Source organism: Peromyscus maniculatus, chromosome 20 (genome assembly GCF_049852395.1).
Source record: "Peromyscus maniculatus bairdii isolate BWxNUB_F1_BW_parent chromosome 20, HU_Pman_BW_mat_3.1, whole genome shotgun sequence".
In the NCBI taxonomy this organism is placed as follows: domain Eukaryota; kingdom Metazoa; phylum Chordata; class Mammalia; order Rodentia; family Cricetidae; genus Peromyscus; species Peromyscus maniculatus.
This window is the reverse complement of record NC_134871.1, coordinates 48,887,321-48,911,098: the sequence shown is the minus strand read 5'-3', so window position 1 is coordinate 48,911,098 and position 23,778 is coordinate 48,887,321. Positions and strand designations below refer to the sequence as shown.

The following is a 23,778-nucleotide window of genomic DNA, read 5'->3' as shown; positions in this document are numbered from 1 at the left end:
ATTATCAAAATATGTGAATGTCAAGAGCAATCATTGGTGTTAAAAGTTTGCTGAGGTTGTCTTTTGAAGTCTTCATATTAATCTCTTTCCATTGATTTCAGAAATAGAAGCAGGGGAAAATCCCAGTCTTTAGGTGATGTAGTTATTTGTGTTCTTCAGGAGCAGAAGGGAAAAAAAACAACTTTGAAAACTGTAGAGAACATATTGGTTATGAAGTTCTGTAGAAGGAAGGAGCTGAACTGAGGGGGTGAATGTGTGATAAATTTGTTAGCTTTTCCACCAACAGACTTTTCTTTTTAATTTCTTGCTACATTGCCATGGTCTCACTAACATTCTTGGGAAAATCAGGGCACAGCCAGAACATTTGGCAACCTACTGGGTATGTTCTACTCTGGTATTTCCAGAACATTTGGCTAGGTGGTGGGTGGGTTCCACCTGGTTGCTTGTATAAAATTAGCATCCTGATGGAAGGAGATGGACACGAAGCTCATGACATAGTAGAGGAGCCTTTCAGGCTGGCATTTTATCAATCTGCTACTCCCATTCTTTTATTTCAGAATATGGCCGATATTAAGAAACTGAAGTCTGTAGGAATCTGTACCGTCAAAGGGATACAAATGACGACCAGAAGAGCCCTCTGCAATGTCAAAGGGCTCTCAGAAGCCAAAGTGGACAAGATTAAAGAAGCAGCCAACAAACTTATTGTAAGCCAAGTTTATTCTTTGCTGTTTTAGTTTAGCAGAGTTGTCTTTGTAGCCTTTCTCATGAACATTAGAAACTACAGTAGGAACTTTAAGTTCCTGTAGATAGACCACAATATATTATACTCCTTATGTGACCTGCTTATTACTTCAATCCCAAAGCCACAGCAATTAGTTTCTGGAAGACTGAGGTAAGCATTAATATGCGTAGAATATAGTCTGGCCCTGAATTCCATTCTTTTTTTTTTTTTTTTTTTACATTTATTTTTATTTTATGTACGTTGGTGTTTTGCCTGCATGTATGTTTGTGTGAGGGTTTCGGGTCTCCTGGAACTGGAGTTACAGACACTTGTGAGCTGCCATATGGGTGCTGGGAATTGAACCTGGGTCCTTTGGAAGAGCAGTCAGTGCTCTTAACCTCTGAGCCATCTCTCCAGCCCTCTGAATTCCATTCTTAGAACCCACATGGTAGAAATAGACACCATGGCATGCACCCCTAACACATATACAGTTAAACATATATAGTTAAAGCAATTAAAATCTAAAAAGAAAGCCAGGTGATAGAGGTGCACGCCTTTAATCCCAGCACTCAGGAAGCAGAGGCAGGTGGATCTCTTTGAGTTTGAGGCCAGTCTGGTCTACAGAGCGAGCTCCAGGAAAGTTTCTCAAAAAACCAAAGGAAGGAAGGAAGAAAGAAAGGAAATAAATAAATCAATCTAAAAAGAAAACCTGGGGCTGGAGAGATGGCTCAGCCGTTAAAGGCTAGGCTCACAACCAAAAATATAAGAGTTCGGTTCCCAGCACCCACGGCTGTCTCTCCAGCCACCAGAAAAAAAAAAAAAAAAAAAAAAAGAAAACCTGGTTATTTTTTTTTTGTTGTTGTTTTTCAGAGCTGAGGACCGAATCCAGGGCCTTGTGCTTGCTAGGCAAATGCTCTACCACTGAGCTAAATCCCCAACCCCAAAACCTGTTTTTTGTTTTGGTGTTGAAGGTAGTTATTTTACCAAAACTTTTCTTTATACTGCTCTGGCTTTAGTTCCTCTGCCATTTGTTTGTTTTTGTCTGTCCCCTCCTTTGGTCTTGTCTTCTCATATGTGCCTATAGCTGCTCTGAAGCTCAGTATTAAAGAATTTACTTTTTCCTGGTGTAGGCCAATTGGGAAGACAGCCCTGGATTAGAAAAAGACAAGCATCAGCTGGGTCTATGTGTGTGCAGCTAAAATAGATACAGCCGTGAATCTGTCCACTAAGGCAAATGAGTTCATAACCTATACCTTCCAGTGGCACCATGGACTGCAAGCAGTCAGGCTGTCAGGGAAAGGCATATAACCTTAGCCCTAAACTCTACTGTAGAGTTTTGGGGATCATCAGAGGAACCCTATTTTGTTTTTTTGTTTTTGTTTTTTTTTTTGGTTTTTCGAGACAGGGTTTCTTTGTGTAGCTTTGTGCCTTTCCTGGAACTCACTTGGTAGACCAGGCTGGCCTCGAACTCACAGAGATCTGCCTGCCTCTGCCTCCCGAGTGCTGGGATTAAAGGCATGCGCCACCACCGCCCCGCAAGGAACCCTATTTTTAGTCTAGAAATAGGAATATATGAAAAAGTAGTCACCAAGTATCCCTGTCTACAGAAGACCAACACTTTCTATTTCCCCCTGTATGGGGGAGTCTCATGACCAGAAGTGGCAGTCAAAGCAGGCAGGTAATACAAATAGTATTGTGATCTTCAGCTTGGACAGGACCCAGGTGACCAGTGGTGTTTCTGGTCCAATTGCTCTGTTCTAAACCTACTAAAGCAGTATATTTAGAGGTCACTTCCCCAACTGCCAGAGTGTCTAAGAAGCCCTACAGTAGTACCCAGATTTTGGCAAACTACTACTTTTTTAGCTCCTACACATATTTTTTATTTGTTTGTTTTTTGAGACAGAGTTTCACTGTGCAGCTCTGGCTGTCCTAGAACTCACCCTGTAGACCAGGCTGGCCTCGAACCCTCAAATTCACAGAAATCTGCCTGCCTCTGCCTCCTGAGTGCTAAGATTAAAGGTGTTAAAGGTGTGCGCTACCACCGTCCTAGCTGCTCCTACACATCTTTAAATTTTTTTTTTTTTTTTGTGTGTGTGTGTTATGTATAGGGGAGAGACTTGCACTTATGGCACACATGTGGAAGTCAGAGAACAACTTGTGGAGTTGGCTCTCCTTTGACCTTTAATTAGGTTTTGGGATTGAACTAAGGTCACATTCAAAGCTAGCACTTTTACCCAATGAGTCATTTTATCATACCTCATAGTCTTCTTATTTTTAGAAGCTAAATCTCATTTATTTTGTATGTGTGTGCAGGTGTAGAAACCTCAGATATCATTCCTGAGTCATCATTTACTTTTTTGTTGCGGGGAGGAGGGGAGGGTTCTGTCACTATCCTAGAACTCATGAAGTTGGCTAGGCTGACTGGCCAGTGAGCTCCAAGAATCCACCTTGTCTGTCTCCTTTCATGCTGAGATTACAAGTGCACTACTTCCTGTTTTCTTTACAGGAGTTCAGGGCACTGAACTTAGTTAGGTCCTTGTGCTTGCAAAGTCAAAATTTAGTGACTGAATTATCTCTCCAGCCCCTAAATCTCATGTGCATGTGTGGTATATATACATGTGTTATGATATGTGGGTACATGTGCCTGTGCTTGTGTATGCAGAGGCAGCCTAATTCTTCCTCTATTACTCTCCACCTTGGTTTTTTTAAATGATTTATTTATTTTTATTTTATGTGCATTGGTATTTGTCTGCATACATATCTGTGTGATGGTGTCAGATCCCCTTGGAGGTAGAGTTATAGGCAGTTGTAAAGCTGCCATGTGAGTACTGGGAACTGAACCCAGATCCTTTACAAGAGAAACAAGAGCTCTTCTTTTTTTTTTTTTTTTTTTTTTTTTTTTAAAGATTTATTTATTTATTATGTATATGGAAGAGGGTGCCAGATCTCATTACAGATGGTTGTGAGCCACCATGTGGGTGCTAGGAATTGAACTCAGGACCTCTGGAAGAGCAGTCGGTGCTCTTAACCATCTCTCCAGCCCACAAGAGCTCTTAAACTGAGTCATTTCTCTAGCCCCAACCCTAGTTTTTGTCCATGTTCTGATACTTTTTTTAAAAAAGAGCATACACAAATGATGAGCTTGATAGCTGAGCATGTAGTTCTGGGAGGCAGCTGGCATTCCAATCATCTCACACTGTTTGTTTGTTTGTTTGTTTGGTTTGGTTTTTCGAGACAGGGTTTCTCTGTGTAGCTTTGCTCCGGAACTCGCTTTGTAGACCAAGCTGGCCTCGAACTCACAGAGATCCACCTGGCTCTGCCTCCCGAGTGCTGGGATTAAAGGCGTGTGCCCCCACTGCCCGGCCTCACACTGTTTTTTAACCTCTCCATTGTCTTTCTTTAGGAACCAGGATTCCTAACTGCATTTGAATACAGCGAAAAGAGGAAGATGGTTTTCCATATCACCACTGGGAGTCAGGAATTTGAGTGTGTATTTCAGTTTTTATTACTACTAAGTAAAGTCTTTGGAGTCCATTTTTCTTTTCCTCTATCTCATCATGATTTCCACTATTGTGAGTAGAAATAGTTTCCACCTTTGAAGGCGTTTGTAGTGTTTGTTCCAAGATGAATGTGAGGCAAATTCCAGGCTGCTTGTAGGAACAGATTACATTTCTTCCAAGGAATTCATGCTCATAAGTTGTTTCTAATTTAACCTTTATTTATCTATGACTTGAAATATCAGCTTACATTTCATTCCTTTCCGTCTTCGTTGAAGAAAATTTCATTTCCCACTTTGTGTTTACTTAAAAATCAGTTGTTATAGAGTGAATATTTTAGAAGAAATAATCTACTATAGGGCTTATTCCTCAGCAAGGGTGGTTCTAGAATCCCTTTTCATTTACTCTTATGATTTCTGACATGTATTGCCATTTCTTCCCAAATTGATTATAATGAGATTTCCCCCAAATATTTCATCTATCTTTTTTTTGGACTCTCATTAGATTATCCAGGATGATGTTAAATATAGGCACTCAAGTGACCTTCCTGCTTCCAAGTAGCCAGGGCCACTGAGCCTGACTTTATTATTATTTTTTATTATAGTTAATTTAGCCAGGTGGTGGTGGCACATGTCTTTTATCCCAGCACTTGGGAGGCAGAGGCAGGTGGATGTCTGTGAGTTCAAAGCCAGCCTGGTCTAGAGAATAAGTTCCAGAACAGCTAGGGCTACACAGAAAAATCCTATCTAAAAAAAAAAAAAAAAAACAGCAACAACAAAGTTGATTTATAAATCTTTCTCCCTGACTTATTTATCTCTTCTTCCCGCAAGAGCCTATAATTGTAGTATATTTATGAAAGAAGCTATGTGGTTTATTTTTTAATAGTAGAACAGACAGGGTTTGCTAATGAAGCATAATTAGGTATAACGGGGTTACTAAGGATAACACCTAGGTTTTAAGTCTAAAGATCAGAAAAATATAGATCACAAATAAGGGACTTGCAGGAGGGGCAGATTTAGGACCAAAGGCTGAAGACTATGAAGTCTAAGCTATTTATTAGACCAAAATGAATAAATGAATGCTAAGCTGAGTGCACAGCCCAGGACACACACACATATTCTCTCTCATTCTCTCTCTCTCTCTCTCTCTCTCTCTCTCTCTCTCTCTCTCTCTCTCTCTCTCTCTTTCTCTCTTTCTCTCTTTCTCTCTCGTTTGGTTTTTTGAGACAGGGTTTCACTGTGTAGCCCTGGCTTGTCCTGGAACTCACTCTGTAGACCAGGATGGCCTGGAACTCAGAGATCCTTCTGACTCTGCCTCCCAAGTGCTGGGATTAAAGGCATGTGCCACCACTGCCCAGCCCAGGACTCTCATTTTTAATACCATCATATCACCACTACTATACTTAAAATTATTAATTCCTTTGTCATCAGTTATCTTCCCAGAGAGCTCAATTTTCTGTCTCATGGATGACTTTGTGTGTGTGTGTGTGTGTGTGTGTGTGTGTGTCTGTCTGTCTGTCTGTCTGTCTGTCTGTCTAGGATCTTATGTGTTACTCAGGATGACTTGAACTTATCATCTTTCTACTTCAGCCTCCCAAATGCTGAGATTACAGACCATGCACCACCATAGCTGGCTATTTGTCTAATTACTAACTAGGCTAGATGTGGCCCAGTGATCAAGTGCTCACTTAGCAGTATTCAATCCTCAGTGCCCCCAAGAAAGCAAGATCTTTCCTCAAAGGTACAACATATCTTTAAAGTCTAATAATCTTACAAGTGTAGTAAGGCTTAGGCATTCATAAATGTTCAGCTGCTGCTCATAACTTAGTTATCAACTTCAAAACCACAGTTCTAATGCAACTCTCCTGGAGCTATTCTATTATCATCAGAAAGCCAAAGTCTCTCATACTTTGAAAGTTCTCAAACACTAAATAGTAATGTGTAGATTTGATTTGTATCTGTTTAAATCTTTCTAGATTTAAAATATTACTCTTCTGCACCTAATTCTAAATATTCCTGAGTTTTGCAAAGGAAATAATTTTATTATCTCAAATAATTTGGGCTGCTTTCATAGGTAAGTTTTAGGGTTACTTTTTTAACTTCTCAACCTTGCATAAATACCAGAAATTTTGACTAATATTTTCCAAAACTATACATTTTCAGGTTGACTCTTCTCAAGATGAAGAATAGCATTCGAATTCTTTTTTTTTATTTTTTATTTTTTTATTTTACAGTACCATTCAGTTCTACATATCAGCCACGGGTTCCCCTATTCGAATTCTTTTTGTTGTTGTTGTTTTGTTTTGTTTTTCGAGACAGGGTTTCTCTGTGTAATTTTGGTGCCTGTCCTGGATCTCACTCTGTAGACCAGGCTGGCCTTGAACTCACAGAGATCCACCTGGTTCTGCCTCCTGAGTGCTGGGATTAAAGGTGTGCACTACTGCTACCCCGTAGCATGCAAATTCTTTAATAGTCACCTTTCCAAGGGCTTTCACTCCTCGTGGGATTTTTTTGTAGTCAGTGTCCACAGGTTATACATGCCAGTGTCTAACTTTTTCTTATATTGTTTTATGTGTATGAGTATTTAGCCCATGAAGGCCAGAAAAGGTATTGTATCCCCTGGAACTGGAGTTACAGATGGTTGTGAGCCACCATGTGGGTGCTAGGAATCAAACTCAGCCTTCTACCAGAGCAGCAAGTGCTCTTAACCACCGAGCCATCCCTCCAACCCCTTTTCTTTTCTTAATTGAAATCAGCAGAGCCCTCATTAAGTTTGTGGATAACTTCCAAAATGCTTCAATTTTCATTTAAATTGCTGTCTTACTTAGACAAATATAAATCTGTTCTCTTAAGGCTTTGTCTGATTTGTGATTGCATCCCCAAAGACATGCTAATAGAAACTACAAAGGCTTTTTAAGTGCTCCTACCAGGTCTCAGACAGTAACACATACTTACTGCATTTAATGATTGGATGAGATCATAACTTCTTTAGTTCTTCTCATATTGAGAACGTTCAATTCACTAAAACGTTGTGTTACCAATTAAACATATGCTATCAAAACCAGGCAGTTTTCCTCTAAGTGCTAACATTGTATATACTATTTATCTTAGTTAGGGTTTCTATTGATATCATAAGACACCATGACCAAAGGTAACTTGGGGAGGAAAGAGTTTATTTCTTCTTACAGCAACCCCCACTCCTTTCTCTTTGGCGTTTTGAAATAGGATCTGTCTGTAGCTCTGCCTGTCCTGGAACTCACTATGTAAACCAGGCTGGCATTGAACTCACAGAGATCCTCCTGACTCTGCCTCCCCTGTGCTAGGATTAAAGGTGTGCACCACACTCCACTCTCATAACTCTTAGGTCACACTCCATCAGAGACATAAATTAGGGCAAGAACTCAAGGCCTGAGCCTGGAGGCAGGAACTGAAGCACAGGCTACGGAGGAATGCTTCTTACTGGTTTGTTCCCGTGGCTTGCTCAGCTTGCGTTCTTGTTACACCCAGGACGATCTGCCCAGGAATGACAATGCCTACAGTGGGCTGGGTCCTCCCACAGCAGTCATTAATCAAGAAAATGCCCTCCAGACTTGCCTACAGGCCATTCTGATGGAGACATTTTCTTTATTAAGATTTCCTCTTTCCTGATATATCTCAGCTTCTTTCAAGATAACAAAAAACAAAAACAGCATACTATCTTTGAACATTTTCTTTTCTGACAGGGTCTGCCTAAAATTTGGTTTTAGGTGAGATTAAACCAACGATGACAATCACTGGATTCTCTTAATGTGTGTCTTTCATACACTGCTGAACATATTAAAAATTAAAGCTGGGGGGCTGGTGACATGGCTCAGTGGTTGAGAGCACTGATTGCTCTCTCAGAGGACCTGGGTTCATTTCCCAGCACCCACATGGCAGCTCACAACTGTCTGTAACTCCAGTTCCAGGGCATCTGACACCTTTATACAGACATACATGCAAGTAAAACACCAATGGACATAAAATAAGAATAAATAAATCATTAAAAGATGCTTTAAAATGTTTTAAAATATTAAAGCTGGGCATGGTGGCACATGCCTTTAACCCCAGCACTTAGAAGGCAGAGGCAGATGGATCTCTGTGAATTTGAAGCCAGCCTGGTCTACAGAGTGAGTTCCAGACCAGCCTGGTTTACATAGAGAGACATGCCTGAAGAAAAAAAAAATGAATATTCAGTTAACTTTTAGAAACATTATCTGTGCACAGTTTGAGAAACTTGATTAGTAACAAGACCATTGCATGTGTGTAGTTCAGGCTTTACTTAGCATGTGCAAGACCTGGTTCAATCCCTAGCACCACAATAAACACTTTTTTTTTTTGTTGTTGTTCATTTTTTTTGAGACAGGGTTTCTCTGTGTAATCCTGGCTGTCCTCAAATTAGCGCTGTAGACCAGGCTTGTCTCAAACTCATAGAGATCCTCCTGCCTTGACCTCCCCAGTGCTGGGATTAAAGGCGTGCACTACCACCACCCACCCAGTTTAACAGCTCTTTTAATTCTAATTCAAAAGAATAATGGACATAAAGCCTTAGGGACTTATTTACTATTGATACTCAGAAGAATCAGGGCTTATAAATTACTTTGTTCATCTTCCTGCTCATCTAATATAGAACCTGTAATCTAAACAGTGACTATCATTTCTTTCAACTATGATTTTTTTTTTTTCTCGAGACAGGGTTTCTCTGCAGTTTTGGTGGCTGTCCTGGAACTCACTCTGTAGCCCAGACTGGCCTCAAACTCACAGAGACCCCCTGCCTCTGCCTCCCAAGTGCTGGGATTAAAGGTGTGTGCCACCACACCTAGCTCATCTCCTTTCTTGATATTTTTTTTCCTTTCTTGATATTTGTATTTATATTCTGTCACCAAAACTTTATGTCTGTTTCCAGTAAATTACTAGGAGGTGGCATTGAAAGTATGGCAATAACAGAAGCTTTTGGAGGTAGGTAATACGTAAATAATTTAATATGAAATAACATGTTTATATATAAATAAATATATAATTAAATAATAAATAAGTTCCTGTTGGGAATTTTTGATGAAGTGTCAATTATTATAATTCAGGATTATTCCAAGCTAAAATGAAAATATATATTAACATTAGCATATTTCTTACTGACACTTTTCTTCCTCTTATCTCTGGTTACTATATAAAGAAATTGAATTTTTTTCTTATTCCCTCAAAAGGTGCCTCAATAATGTTGATCTTTTGTTTAGGCAATGCATATTCCATGAATATAGAGAATAAATTTATTCTCAGTTTATAGTATATATAGTATGGTGTGTGTGTGTGTGTGTGTGTGTGTGTGTGTGTGTGTGTGTGTGTGTGTGAGAATTCAGGGTCTTATTGTGTGGCCCTGACTGGCTTGGAACTCACAAAGAACTACCTGCCTTTGCCTCCCAAGTGCTAATATTAAAGTCCTGCACCACCATACCTGGCCTGTGTGCTATATTTTCTTACAAATAATCCATGTATTCCTGTTTTACATGCTGAGTCTGACAAGCCAACATTTACAGTCAGAGACTAAGTCTTTTGTTGTTACTGTTTCTGTTGACTTGATGAAGCAAATCTAATTTTTATTATTTCTATTGACTCAAACTTAGCAATTTCTCTTCTTATATATTATATGAGCTTTTTAAAAATTTAAACTGAAGCCGGGCGGTGGTGGCGCACGCCTTTAATCCCAGCACTCGGGAGGCAGAGCCAGGTGGATCTCTGTGAGTTCGAGGCCAGCCTGGGCTACACAGTGAGTTCCAGGAAAGGCGCAAAGCTACACAGAGAAACCCTGTCTCGAAAAACCAAAAAAAAAAAAAATTTAAACTGAGAGTTCAGTGGACCTAAGTGATTAGGGAAGTTTTTCTATGGAGAACATTTGCTTCTGCTGGCAGCTAGGGATGTCACCATTCAAGATCTCATCAGCTTTTCCTTGAGATCTCAGCACAGTGAAAGAGCCTGGCTGTCCTTTCTGGGGTCAGGTCTTAAACTTTCATTTGTGTAAGTAGTCCTATGGAAAATTTGCTTTAAATTAACTTTAACCTAAACAGTACTTATGTTGAGGGGATGAATTTGTTTTCTCTCCCACTTTTGGTATTCATACATGCAGCATCCTTTTGTGATAGGAGGACCTTTAAGAGTGAGATTTGACAATTAGAAAGCAGTGGGGTCTTCTGTGGAGGGGAATACTGGAGATAGAGTTTGGGGCCTTGGGCATTTTAGACAAGATTTTTTAGACCACTAAGTGACACTTCTAACCCAAATGCAGTGTTAGTTTTGTTTGTTTAGTGAAAATATATAAATAGTAACTGTCCTTTTTAAAAAGTTCCTTTTTCTAAATTTCACAGAATTTCGTACTGGAAAAACTCAGCTGTCTCATACCCTCTGTGGTAAGAACACATTCTAACATCAACAACATAACAGTGATAGTCAGAACATTCACTTACTGGACCTCTACTGCATTTTACATGATCGTATGCAGTGGACCAAATGTTCGAGGAAACAAAACTCAAGAGGTTAAGTACAGTCCATTGTTACACAGATAGTTTTGGAATGTGTGTGTTTGAGGTACATTGTCATGCTGCACTATGAACACCTGAATGAAGTACAGAGAAGGTAAGTGGTTTGGGTGAATTGGCAAGAGAGGTACCCAGTGTATCAAATTCTTCCTCTCCATCTTTCCTACCTTGTTAAAAAACAGCAGTGACAAAATTTATTGAAGAGTAGAATACTTTACTGCCTGTGGCGTGTATTCTGTTTAAAGAGAAGCATAAAATTAAATTTGGGGCCCAGCAAGGTGGCTCAGTGGATAATAAAGGCACTTGCCTCCAAACCTGAAACACTGAGTTTGATCTCTAGAACCCACATGGTGGTAGGAGAGAGCTGACTCCCACAGTTGCCCCCTGACCTCCACAAACATGCCATTGTATCATGTGCCCCTAAAATAAATAAATAAATAAATAAATAAATAAATAAATAAATAATTGGGGTGTTTGTTTTGTGACAGGGTTCACTATATAATTTTGGCAGGACTGAAACTTGCTGTGTAAACCAGGCTGGCCTTGAACTCACAGGGATCTGCCTGTCTCTGCCCCTCGAGTGCTGGGATTAAAGGTATGTGCCACCACACCTGGCAAATATAAGTTTTAAAAAGAGTAAGTATATAATTTTTTTCTAAAACAAAATAAACAAGAAATTTCTTATTAACAGATTCGATTTGCATTCTTTTACTTGAATAAAAGGAACATAGAAAAGTAGTTAATAGGGGGTTCTGATGTGCACCCTAACGCATGTGAACATGCATACAAGATAACACAACACACAAATACAAGAAAAAAGTGAAAAGGGGGCCGGCATTCTAGAATCAAAATGTCTTGGTTCTATCACTGATAGCTGCATGACTGTGGGCAAGTTGCTTTACCCTTTTAGTTGTACTCATAGTAAAACTGAAATTATAATGATAGTGCCAAATCTTGGGGAAGTTTTGAAAAGTAAATGAAATAGTGTGCATGCCTAGTATGAAGTAGTTCTTTATGTTAACTACTGCAATGCAATACATATGAGTTGGGGATGGAGCTTGGTTGACAGAATCATGTCTAGCATACATGAAGCCCTAAGTTCAATCCCCAGCCCTATATAAACCTGCTCAAGCCTATAATCTTAGCTCTGGAGAGATGGATCAGAGTTCAAGGTCATCCTGGCTATATAGTCAGTTGGATGCCAATTTGGGATACACGAGAACCTACCTTTTTAAAAAAAAAATAAATGCTTGGGCTGTGGGGAAATGGCTCAGTTGAGAAAAGCGCTAGCCACATAATTATGAGGGCTTAAGTTTGCATCCATAGCACTTCTGTAAGAAGCTGGGCACTGCAGCACACACCTATAATCACAGTGCTGGGGAGACTAAGACAGGAAGATTCCTGGGCCTTGCTGCCTACCAGTCTAGCACAATCAATAAGTTCCACATTCAGTAAGAGATGCTGAATCATAAAAGGTGGACATACATGTGCACACACACAGGAACAGCTACACATGCCTACAGTACACACATACATAAAGGTTACTAAATAAATTATTTAGCATAAATTGTATTTGTGGCCAGGTGGTGGCAGCACATGCCTTTAATCCCAGCACTTGGGAGGCAGAGGCAGGCAGATCTTTGTGAGTTCGAGGCCAGTCTGGTCTACAGAGCAAGATTCAGGAAAGGTGCAAAGCTACACACAGAGAAACCCTGTCTTGAAAAACAACAACAACAACAAAAAAAAGTGATTATTATGAAAATAAAATTAGTAACATTTAAATTCTAATTCTGTTTACTTGGGAGAATTGGCTTTGCCAAATATTTCCTATTGTGAGAGATGTTAAAATTCTCAGCTAAATTATTATTATTATGGCAGAGTACTTAGTTTACCACTGATTACTGAAGTGGAAATGCAGCAATCTTTTTAGAAGCCAAAGGGTCACTATTCTTTACTAAGTTTACTAGAGTTGCAACCAGTCTAAACTTAAGGCTAATTTCTGCAAAGTTTATTCATTCCTGTTAATATTAATTTTTAATTGTTTCCTAGTGACAGCGCAACTTCCAGGAGCAGGTGGCTACTCAGGAGGAAAGATTATCTTCATTGATACAGAAAATACTTTGTAACCCTTTTATTTAAACAAGTCCTGAGGCAGTGTGGTAGAGCAATATTATTACAAAAGAGAATGTGTCTTGCTGTATGGTTTTTGTAGTGATCCTAGTAACCAACAATAATGACAGAAGCCAAGGGGACAGCAGTGCTGACCAGCGCTCACATCACTGCTTGATTACTTCTCTACAAAACAAATACACGAGATGAAATTGTATCGTAATCATTTTTATTTTTTTTTTTTTATTTTTTTTTTTTTTTTTGGTTTTTCGAGACAGGGTTTCTCTGTGTAGCTTTGCGCCTTTTCCTGGAACTCACTTGGTAGCCCAGGTTGGCCTCGAACTCACAGAGATCCGCCTGCCTCTGCCTCCCAAGTGCTGGGATTAAAGGCGTGCGCCACCACCGCCCGGCATCGTAATCATTTTTAAAGCTTCATATCCAAAGATTTTGCCTTAAGACTTGAAGAGCTTAAATATACAGAAGGAAAGGGTCAGAGCTGTTTGTGTCACAGAGGGTATGGCAGTTTAATTGATATAAAAGTATTCCAGAATACACAGCCAGAAAGGTGATTTGGGTCAAAGACATGAAGGACTTTGAAATCAATTAGATATTTTTTCAAAAAATCTAAAAAAAATGGGGATGTTATCTAGATGGGAAGCAATTAAAAACAAAAAGAAGCTGGGCAGCGGTGGCACATGCCTTTAATACCAGGGCTCAGGAGGCAGAACCAGGCTGATCTCTGTGAGTTTGAGGCCAGCCTTGTCTACAGAGCAAGGTCCAGGACAGCCACCAAAACTACAATAGAGAAACCCTGTCTTGAAAAACCAAAAAAATAAAAAGCTGGGCACGGTGCACGCCTTTAATCCCAGCACTCAAGGCAGAGACAGGTGGATCTCTGTGAGTTCGAGGCCAAACTGGTACATAGTAAGTTCCAGGGCAGTTGGGGCTGTTACATAGAGAAACCCTGTCTCAAAAAACAAGCAAACAAATGAAGAAAAAGAAAAGAAAAGGACAGGAAGCATTAGCAGGGGCAGCTGCAGACAAAGGAGAGTGGTTTGAGAGGCCACCTTGAGTCTCATCTAGGCAGAGAGCAGAATGGTGCTGAGGACAACTGTTGTTGCATGGTAGTGTGTTGAACATGAGGAGCAGGAGGATGTACAGATGACAGTGGGAAATTCTGAGGAAAGGGTGGAGTCAGAGATGTGGATGATTAACTAAAGAAAGGGTAGAGATAACTTACAACTTTGATGTGTGCTTGTACTTATGAAGAGGACTGAAATGAAGAATGTACAATCAAAGTAGGAGGAAGTCTGGTTGTGAAAGGCAAGCAAATTTGAAGTGTGAAGAAAAGAGCAGATGAGAAGGATTACTAGAGTTGGGAATTAGTTTCAGGGAACATTTGCAGTGGAGTCTGGGGTGATGGAAACAGCAAGGGAGGGAGGCAATGTATAATTGATTTACACAGAGATTGAGGAGGTGCCAGGTTCAGAAGATGCCAGACCTGCACAACTTCATTAAAGCTATTCACGCTGAAGCCCAGCCTGCTTCACCAGGTTTATTTCTCAGCATTGTCACAATGAGAGGCAAAGAGATGAGAGTGTCTAATCCCATCTGAGAAACATGCTTTGTTTTTCTAAACATTTAGAAATTGAAAAATATTACATTAACATTCTTTAGGCTATGAAGGTTTTTGTGTTGTCATCAAGGCCTCTTCCATCCTCAGAGCATCTTGCTTTTGTTTTGCTGAAGCACCTTAAGCACTGCTTTCAGGAAGGTGACCAAGGTGGTAAACCCAGACCTGACATGTCTGAAATGCCTTTTGCTTTACTCTCTCTTTTGACTGTCGGCTTGGCTGGTCATAGAGAAATCCACATGTTGCTTTTCATCCTACAAGGGATTTGCTTTCTCTATCCCCATGTCATCGTCTTACTGAATCATACAAATTGTTAAGCCTCTCATAGATACCAAGGCCTGCTCTTTCTGATTTTCTGTAATTATCCAATTCAGAAAATCTTGTAATTCCTGAGCTATTGTAAAATTTATTATCAAAAATATTCCTGTGGAAGAAAAATAAGCCAAAAACTATTTGCAGTTTGCTGAGGAATCTGGTCATGAAAAGTCTGAAAGAACCTTCTAACTTGGGAAAGGAGGGTGGAATGTTTAGAGCTGCAGCAAGAAGGGCTCAGCTGGAGTTGAGTGAGTTCAGAGAGAATTGGCGAAGGGTGCTCCTCACAGAGGGAGGAGTGGTTCTTGCAGATTAGCGGTCTGGATTTTATCAAGTCAGGAAGAAAATAGTTGAGAGCAAAGGGAAATTCAGGAGGAAAATCTCCCATGTTATTCTCTTGGGGTCCCTCAACCTATACTACTGTCTTTAATATTTTTCTTCTTACATTTATATTTTGTAAGTTTTAAACTTACATAGAACATAGATTCTTATTACTCTTTGTTTTCTACAATGCTTTCTTTGCACTGATAACGGGTCAGTGCTATGTGGTAATCAGTAAATACTTATAGATTGATTTGTATTTCCCCTTAGTATAAGCTCAACTCTTTTGTTTGTTTTGGGATTTGTTTTTTTTGTTTGTTTGTTTTGTTTTGTTTTTGTTTTTCGAAACAGGGTTTCTCTGCATAACTCTGGCTGTCCTGAAACTCAGTGTGTAGACCAGACTGTTCCTTGAACTCAGAAATCCACCTGTTTCTGCCTCCCGAGCGCTAGGATTAAAAGTGTGCACCATCACCACCCAGCTTAATTTTATTTTGTCTGTCTTCTATCTATCTATTTATTTATGATTTTTTGATACAGGGTTGCTCTATGTAGCCTTGGCTGTCCTGGAACTCCCTCTGTAGACCAGGCTGGCCTCGAACTCACAGAGATCTGTCTGCCTCTGCCTCCTAAGTGCTAGGGTTAAAGGCATGCACCACCACCGCCTGGCAATAGTTGATGTTTTATAAACAATGCAAACAGAAGGGAAATGAAACTAGAGACATTCATTTTTTGTTTCTTCATTTCACTTGCAACACTGTTAGAGTCACTACAGACCAGAGAATAAAGTGTTGATTACTCTCTGTAGTTTACTGGTTAGTGATTATTAGCATCTTCCATGGTATCTTTGTGGGTATACAGGAATTTACTAATTTCAGAAAGCTACAGACTTCTTTAGAGGGTGTATAAAAGACAAAAACAAAAACCTGTGTAATCAAATCAGGTTCCTTTTAGACCCTTGAGGTTACTTTTTGACCCTTTACTTCATGTCATCAAATTTATATTTTTTTTGCCACACATTATTAGTGGACTATTAAACTATTGCATTTTGAACCAATGAAGAATTTGAAGTGACGAATTATAACTCAGTGACATTAGTGTTCCAGAATATGCCTATTTTTATAGCACTGTGAACAAAAGAGAATCACAAACCTTAGTTTCTAGTTTTTCTCTCTAACTGTTCTGCTGTATTTAATATCTAAGTTATTTGCTAAAACTTTGTCGGTGTCCTTATAAAATGAGGACATCACAACCAGCTTCTAAACTTATTTTAAAACTTGATATTTCATTTCTGCTTTCCCGTTCTCTGTGACCTCTCACTGTCCCCTAAGGTGTTTTGAAGCACTTAGAGAAAGGAGGCTCTGGCAGTCCTTAAGGAATGGACTGGCATCTGAGTGCCTCTGGACGCACTGCTACGTCTCAGCTGTTTTACTCGCTCACAGGGTTACCTTTGATAGCTATCTAGACTTTCTTTGGAATTGGTTTATTAGATCCTTAATCTTGGCACACTCCAGCCGTCCAGATCGCCTTCGTGACATTGCTGATCGCTTCAACGTAGACCACGATGCAGTACTGGACAATGTACTCTACGCTCGTGCCTATACTAGTAAGAGCCCTGTGCAGTTGCACTTTAAACTTGAGTTATGGGAAGGTTGACAACACTAATTTACTATTTGATGATACAATATTTTCACTCGTTTTCCTTGTTTTAAATTTTCTGCAAATTAGTCCATAAATGTTATCATCTGTTGAGTTTTCAAGGCACTCAAATGTCTTCAAATTCATTATTTGTTGTCTCTGAAATGTAGAGTAACCGTCAGGTATTTTCCCCTGTGGTGCTGGGCTTGACCCCAGCTTTCACATACTCTAGGCATGTGTTTTACCAGTGAACTAAAGTCACCCAGAGCAACATTCTTTTGTTTTGTTTTTTTGTTTGTTTGTTTTGTTTTTCTAGACAGGGTTTCTCTGTGTAGCCCTGGCTGTCCTGGAACTGGTTCTGTAGATCAGGCTGACCTCGAACTCACAGAGATCTGCCTGCCTCTGCCTCACAAGTGCTGGGATTAAAGGTGTGCACCACCACTGACCAGCTAGAGCAACATTCTTTTTGCTAAAGTACCATTTGCCACATATGTTCAAGCAGAATATGCAGTCTTCACTTAGTAAAGTATAGTTGGGAGGAAAGAAGAGCTCTATCTGCCTGTCTCCCAAAAACACATACATGAGCTTAGCCTCTGCTTCTGGCTTTTGTAACATTTTCTGTGTTTCCCATCAGGTGAACATCAGATGGAGCTACTTGATTATGTTGCAGCCAAGTTTCACGAAGAAGCTGGCATTTTCAAACTATTGGTACAAGCTTTTAAATAATGTTCACTGACAGAGCTGTTTACCACACTTTTCTATTCTGTTTAAATAGGCATCTTCCTTCTATTTTAAAATGCATGTTTGGTTTTATGTTACTCTTGCGCAGATCATTGACTCAATAATGGCACTTTTTCGAGTGGATTTCAGTGGCCGTGGGGAATTGGCTGAGCGGCAGCAAAAATTGGCCCAGATGTTGTCACGACTCCAAAAAATCTCAGAAGGTAGATGTTTAAAATAAAATGGCAGTGTCACATAGCATCTGTTGACTATGTTTGTTAGAGTGTATTTTGAAGAGAAGCTGAGAAGGATGTCAGAAACATAAAATTTTTAATTACTTTCATAGTTTAGATGATTATTTAAACTAAAATTGATTCTGCTATAACATTAATGATAACTTGAAGTGTTTTTCATTATTAATGAAAAATAGGAAGATGGGCATGGGCATGGTGGCACTTGTCTTTAATCCTAGCACTTTGCAGACAGAAACAGTCTGAGGCCAGTCTAATCTACATAGTGAGTTCCAGGCCAGCCAGGGCTACACAAAGAAACCTTGTCTTGAAAAAAACAAAACAAAATTCCATTTGAGGTTCATTTTAAACTGGGCTGTGGTCAAACCTGCCTTTACTAGGAGCACTGGGGAGGCAGAGGCAGATGGATCTCTGAGTTCGAGGCTAGCCTGATCTACAAGAGCTTGTTTATAAAATGAACTCATGGTACAAGATTCCTACACTGAAATCTGCTTTTTGGTTTTCAAGACAGGGTTTCTCTATGTAGACCTGGCTATCCTGGAACTCACTCTAGACCAGGCTGGCCTGGAACTCACAGAGATCCACCTTCCTCTGCCTCCTGAGTGCTGGAATTAAAGGTGTGTACCACCATCATCCGGCCTAAACTGAAATCTAAACAATGAACTTTGAATTTTTTTTTTTTTTTTTGGTTTTTTTTTTCGAGACAGGGTTTCTCTGTGTAGCTTTGTGCCTTTCCTGGAGCTCACTTGGTAGCCCAGGCTGGCCTCGAACTCACAGAGATCCGCCTGGCTCTGCCTCCTGAGTGCTGGGATTAAAGGCGTGCACCACCATCGCCCGGCGAACTTTGAATTTTTATTGGCCTTCTCTTAGTTTCTTTATTTTTTGATGCAGAATATAATGTTGCTGTTTTTGTGACCAATCAAATGACTGCAGATCCAGGAGCAACTATGACGTAAGCCCTTATATTGTATTTCACAGAGATTACTATCAAAAGGTTAGAGTATAGAATAAAATCACTTAGAAATAATCAACCTTATCTGGGTGTGATATCACATGCGTGTAACCCTCACACTTGGGAGATGAAGGCAGGAGGATGGTGAACTCAAAATCACATTGGGCTATGTTGTGAAGCCTCATCTCCAAACAACTACAATAATAATCAGCCTTGATATGGGCATGGTGCATTTTTTAAAAAATAAAAACAGGTTATAATTCAAAAGGCCAGGGTTATTTTAAACAGTAAAATATTTTCTCTGTAGAAAATAGTAAAAATGATAACATTTCCCAATAAGCCCTTTTAAGCCAAATAATAGCTGAATTATCCATATAAATATTGATTAAATTACTAGATTCTGGGATACAGAAGAAACCTATCTTCATCTGTTCAGAGAGCTACATTTTACTTAAGTTGTGTAGGTGAGAATCCTATTCATATTCTCCTTCACTGTTTGATTTACAGCAGACATTTTTCTATAGGCTAATCCATAATCTAAAAAGATTTTAGCCTCCCCTCCTGAAAGTACGGCCAGCATATTCTTTCATCAGCTTGATACAGTACAAATTCTTATCCTAATAGTGAAATGTTTCACTAAGGCTTGCCCAGTGATTGGGTAAAACCAAAACTTATTATAAGCCACAGTCATCCTAGGGTCCCCCCTGCTGTATAGCCTCCCTGGTTCTGTGGGTTGCAGTCTGACTGTCCTTTATCCACTTATGAGTGAGTACATACCATGTTTGTCCTTCTGATTCTGGGTTACCTCACTCAGGAGGGCACAGTGTATTCAGATTACTTCATTACACTGTACACTGTTACTTCATAACTAACTGCACATAGCACTTTTTTTTTTTTTTTTTTTTTTTTTTTTTTTTTTTTTGGTTTTTCGAGACAGGGTTTCTCGGCGTAGCTTTGCGCCTTTCCTGGAGCTCACTTGGTAGCCCAGGCTGGCCTCGAACTCACAGAGATCCGCCTGGCTCTGCCTCCCGAGTGCTGGGATTAAAGGCGTGCGCCACCACCGCCTGGCTTGCACATAGCACTTATTTGTTATTCAGAACCTATTTTTTCTGTATTCTTTATAGAATAAAGCAGTATTTTAACAATTGTCATCCGTACTAGGTGCCCTGACTTGACCTAAGACAAAGGGGTATTGAAGGACAATAAGAAAAAGATCTTAGGGGCTTGAGAGATGGTTCTTCAGTTTAGAACACTTGTTGCTCTTGCAGAAGACCTGGGTTTGAGTCCCAGCACCAAGCGGTTGACTCACAAATATCCCTAATGCCAGTCCCAGGGGGTCCAACACCTTCTGACCTCTGCAAGCACCAGGTATGCATGTGGTACACATACATGCATACATTCAAGCAGAACATTTGTACACATAAAAAAATCTTAAAAAAGAAAATGATCTTAGGCAGATAAAGCTTACATTCCAGAAACATTGAAGGGCTGCTGTACTAAAAACAAAAATTAGGCTTTTGATTAGATATATAAGAGACATCTTTAAAAAAAAAAAAAACCCACAAGAGAAGTCTACTGCTCATAGAAACAATGTCAGTCTTACAATGCATATTCAGAATTTACTGAAGTATTTGCCCACATATAAGAGTACAATGGCTCTCTGAAAGATGGCAAGGAATAGCAAAGCAAAGAGCTAAAATAAGATTGTGAAAGCATAAAATTCAAAGGAAGGTTTGTTATAACCATCCAAAATGTTTGACTGAATAAGCAGCTGAATAACCCTGAGTTCATAATGACTTTTAAAAGCTTTCCTATTTTTCACTCAGAAAACTTTTTAACCAGAGAAAATTTGCAGATTACCACAATGAGTGCACACACCATTCTCTTAGGTTTCCCAATGGGTATTATATCCTGGCAACACACACACACTTTCTCCTTCTCTCTCCCTGCCTCCCTTCCTCCTGTCTCTCCTCTCTCTCTCTCTCTCTCTCTCTCTCTCTCTCTCTCTCTCTCTCTCTCTCTCTCTCTCTCTCTCTCTCTCTCGTACATCATGCTGGTATGCACATCTGTGAAATCTTTTTTGTCTACATACAGTCATGTATGTCCATATATACATGCACTGATGTATATTGACATATTATTCTATTTTTTGTGTGTGAACCATTTGAGAATTGTCTCTTTTTTCTAATTATTGAGTGTTATTTGTAGACACTGACAGTTCACCACTTAAGACTTCAGCATATGTCTTCTAAAAGCAAGACATTCTCATTTATAAGCACAGGACAATTAACAGATGCTGTTTAACATCAACAATGATGCTATCTAATATCCAAGTTTCTCTAGTTGTTCTGACAGTGTTCCCCCACCCCCCAGCCCCCTCCGAGACAAGGTTTCTCTGTGAAACAGTCCTGGCTGTCCTGGAACTCACTCTGTAGAACAGATTGGCCTCGAACTCACAAAGATCCACCTTACTCTGCCTCCACCACCACCGCCTGGCCAACAGTGCTCTTTATAATTGTTGTAAAGAGGTTGTTTTAGGTTCATGGTCCTCAGCTGAGTGCATGTATTACATGTACTTATTGAGTCTCTTTAGTCTCCTTTAATCAAAATAGCTCCTCAACCTTGTCAGATTTTGTGACACTGACATTTCATTTAATTTTTTTAATGTTTATTTTTATTTTATTTTTTAGGTTTTATGTTTGTTTGGTTTTTTAAGACAGGATTTCTCTGCATCATAGCTTTGGCTGTTCTGGAACTCGCTTTGTAGACCAAGCTGGCCTTGAACTCGCAGAGATCTGCCTGCCTCTGCCTTCCAATTGCTGGGATTAAAGATGTGTACCACCACCACCCAGCAATTTATTTGTTTTTAATCATGTGCATATGTGTGTGTGTGTGTGTGTGTGTGTGTGTGTGTGCGTATGTACATATGTGAGTGCAGGTGCTTATGGAGTCCAGAAGAAGATGTTTGGATCAGCTTATGAGCCTCTCAACATGGGTGCTGTGAACAGAACTCAGTATGTGTTTTTAGCTGCTAGGTCATCTCTCCAGCCTCTTAAGACAATAACATTTTTTTCAAAGATTTATTTATTTATTACACATATAGTGTTCTATCTACATGCCAGAAGAGGGCACCAGATCTCATTATAGATGGTTGTGAGCCACCATGTGGTTGCTGGGGATTGAACTCAGGACCTCTGGAAGAATAGCCAGTGCTCTTAACCTCTGAGCCACCTCTCCAGCCCGACAATAACATTTTTGAACAGCAGGCCAACTATTTTCAGTATCCCTCAATTTGAAGTTGATTAAAATTTTTTTTTAAAAAATGTTTTGTTTATGTGTGTATACACACACACACACAACTTGCAGAAGCCAACTTCCTCTTTCCCCATGTGAATTCTGGGTATTAAACTCTGTCAGGCTTTGTGGCAGGTACCTTTATTTGCTGAGCCATCTAGCTGACCCTGAATGTTTTTTCTCATTATTTTAAATGTAAATGCTTTTGACAGGAAAAATATCTTAAGTGGTAGTAGAACTTTCTCAGTATATTATTTTAGAAGGCACAACATGGCAGTTTGCCCCATTATTAAGATGTTAAATTTGTCCAGGCATGGTGGTGCACACTTTTAATCCCAGCACTCAAGAGGCAGAAGTAGGAATATCTGTGAGTTTGAGGCCAGTCTGGTCTACATAGCAAGTTTCAGGTCAGGCAAAACCACATAATGAAATCCTTTCTCAAAGACAAAACAAGAACAACCAAAACCCAAGATGTTAAGTTTGACTATGTCATTAAGATAGTATTTTTGAGCCAGTTGTAGTAATGCACACTTTTAATTTTAGCACTCAGGAGGAGGAGCCAAGTAGAAGGTCAGCTAGCTCTATCTACATAGACCCTGTCTGAAAAAAACAAAAAACAGCCAATTAGACAAAAGTAGATGGTGTTTGTGAGAGTTCTTCACTAGAAAAGACAAAAAACACCTCTTGGAAATTCAGTAATTTGTGGGTGATACTCAGATCATGTTATATCATGTTTTGCAATAAGCTTTCACCATTTATTTTAGCACCTGTCAATAAATCTTGTCTAAATTAATCATTGCTCCAGTGTTGCAGAAGAAGGTGATTTTACTTTAAACCAAGGCAATGCTGCTATTAGGTGCGTATAAAATGAGACACAGGCATAAATACTAACAGATACTTGATACATCAGTGCAAATTCTCTACATTGTGCTGAAATGAATGTGCTTCTCTTCAGGCATTTAAATTTTGTTTATTCATTCATTTTTATTTGCTTTATATGTTTGAGTGCCTGCATGCATGTATTTGTAACACATGTATGCTTGGTACCCAATAGGGCCAAAAGAAGGCACCAAATGCCCTGGAACTGGAGTTCCAGGTGGTTATGAGCCACCATGTGGGCACTGGGAACTAAATCTGGGTCCTCTGCAAGAACAGCCAGTGCTCTTCACCACTGCGCTATCTCTCCAGCCCTCTTTAGGCATTTAAAAGCTTACCTTAGCAAACTGCTACATGTTTTGCATTTTGATTTATCTCTTTCTTTTCTTTTCTTTTTTTTTAAGAGAAAGTAGGAATTCGGCTTTCTTTCTTTTTTTTTTTTTTAAGATTTATTTATTATATATAGAGAGGAGGGCGCCAGATCTCATTACAGATGGTTGTGAGCCACCATGTGGTTGCTGGGAATTGAACTCAGGACCTCTGGAAGAGCAGTCATTGCTCTTAACCTCTGAGCCATCTCTCCAGCCCTATCTCTTTCTTTTCAATACCTCTTATGAGTATTTTCTACTTAGTTACAGGAAAAAACTAATGTGGAAAATATCAGCTGTTTAAATAGCAAAAAGAAAGCTAAAATACTGAGGGAACTGCAAGTATAGCTTAGTGGTAGGATGTGTGCTTAGCATGTGGGAAGCCTTGGGTTCAATTTCTCTCCCTTTCAAAAAACAAATAAAAGATTGAGGAGAAAACCAACCATTCATTAGTTCAAATATTTATTGAAAATCTACTAGGTTACAAGATTCTGAGAATTAATTAGCAAACAAAAGAGACAAAAGCCTTTGTTTCCATAAAG

General features: G+C 39.5%; 1 protein-coding gene across 4 annotated transcripts in view; it reads left to right on the top strand.

Annotated features, from left to right (window-relative positions):
• The window catches only part of Dmc1 (DNA meiotic recombinase 1), a 43,637-nt gene that overhangs the window by 5,131 nt on the left and 14,728 nt on the right, over positions 1-23,778 (top strand). For 3 of the 4 annotated variants that reach the window (XM_015997833.3, XM_042265471.2, XM_042265473.2), the window contains exons 4-12: positions 558-704; positions 4,125-4,207; positions 9,142-9,194; positions 10,595-10,636; positions 12,815-12,887; positions 16,652-16,743; positions 17,410-17,483; positions 17,605-17,719; positions 18,638-18,698. In XM_015997833.3, coding sequence (XP_015853319.1) covers positions 558-704; positions 4,125-4,207; positions 9,142-9,194; positions 10,595-10,636; positions 12,815-12,887; positions 16,652-16,743; positions 17,410-17,483; positions 17,605-17,719; positions 18,638-18,698 — 740 coding nt within the window. The remainder of the gene's footprint in view (positions 1-557; positions 705-4,124; positions 4,208-9,141; positions 9,195-10,594; positions 10,637-12,814; positions 12,888-16,651; positions 16,744-17,409; positions 17,484-17,604; positions 17,720-18,637; positions 18,699-23,778) is intronic. The other variant, XM_076556339.1, reaches the window with a different exon arrangement.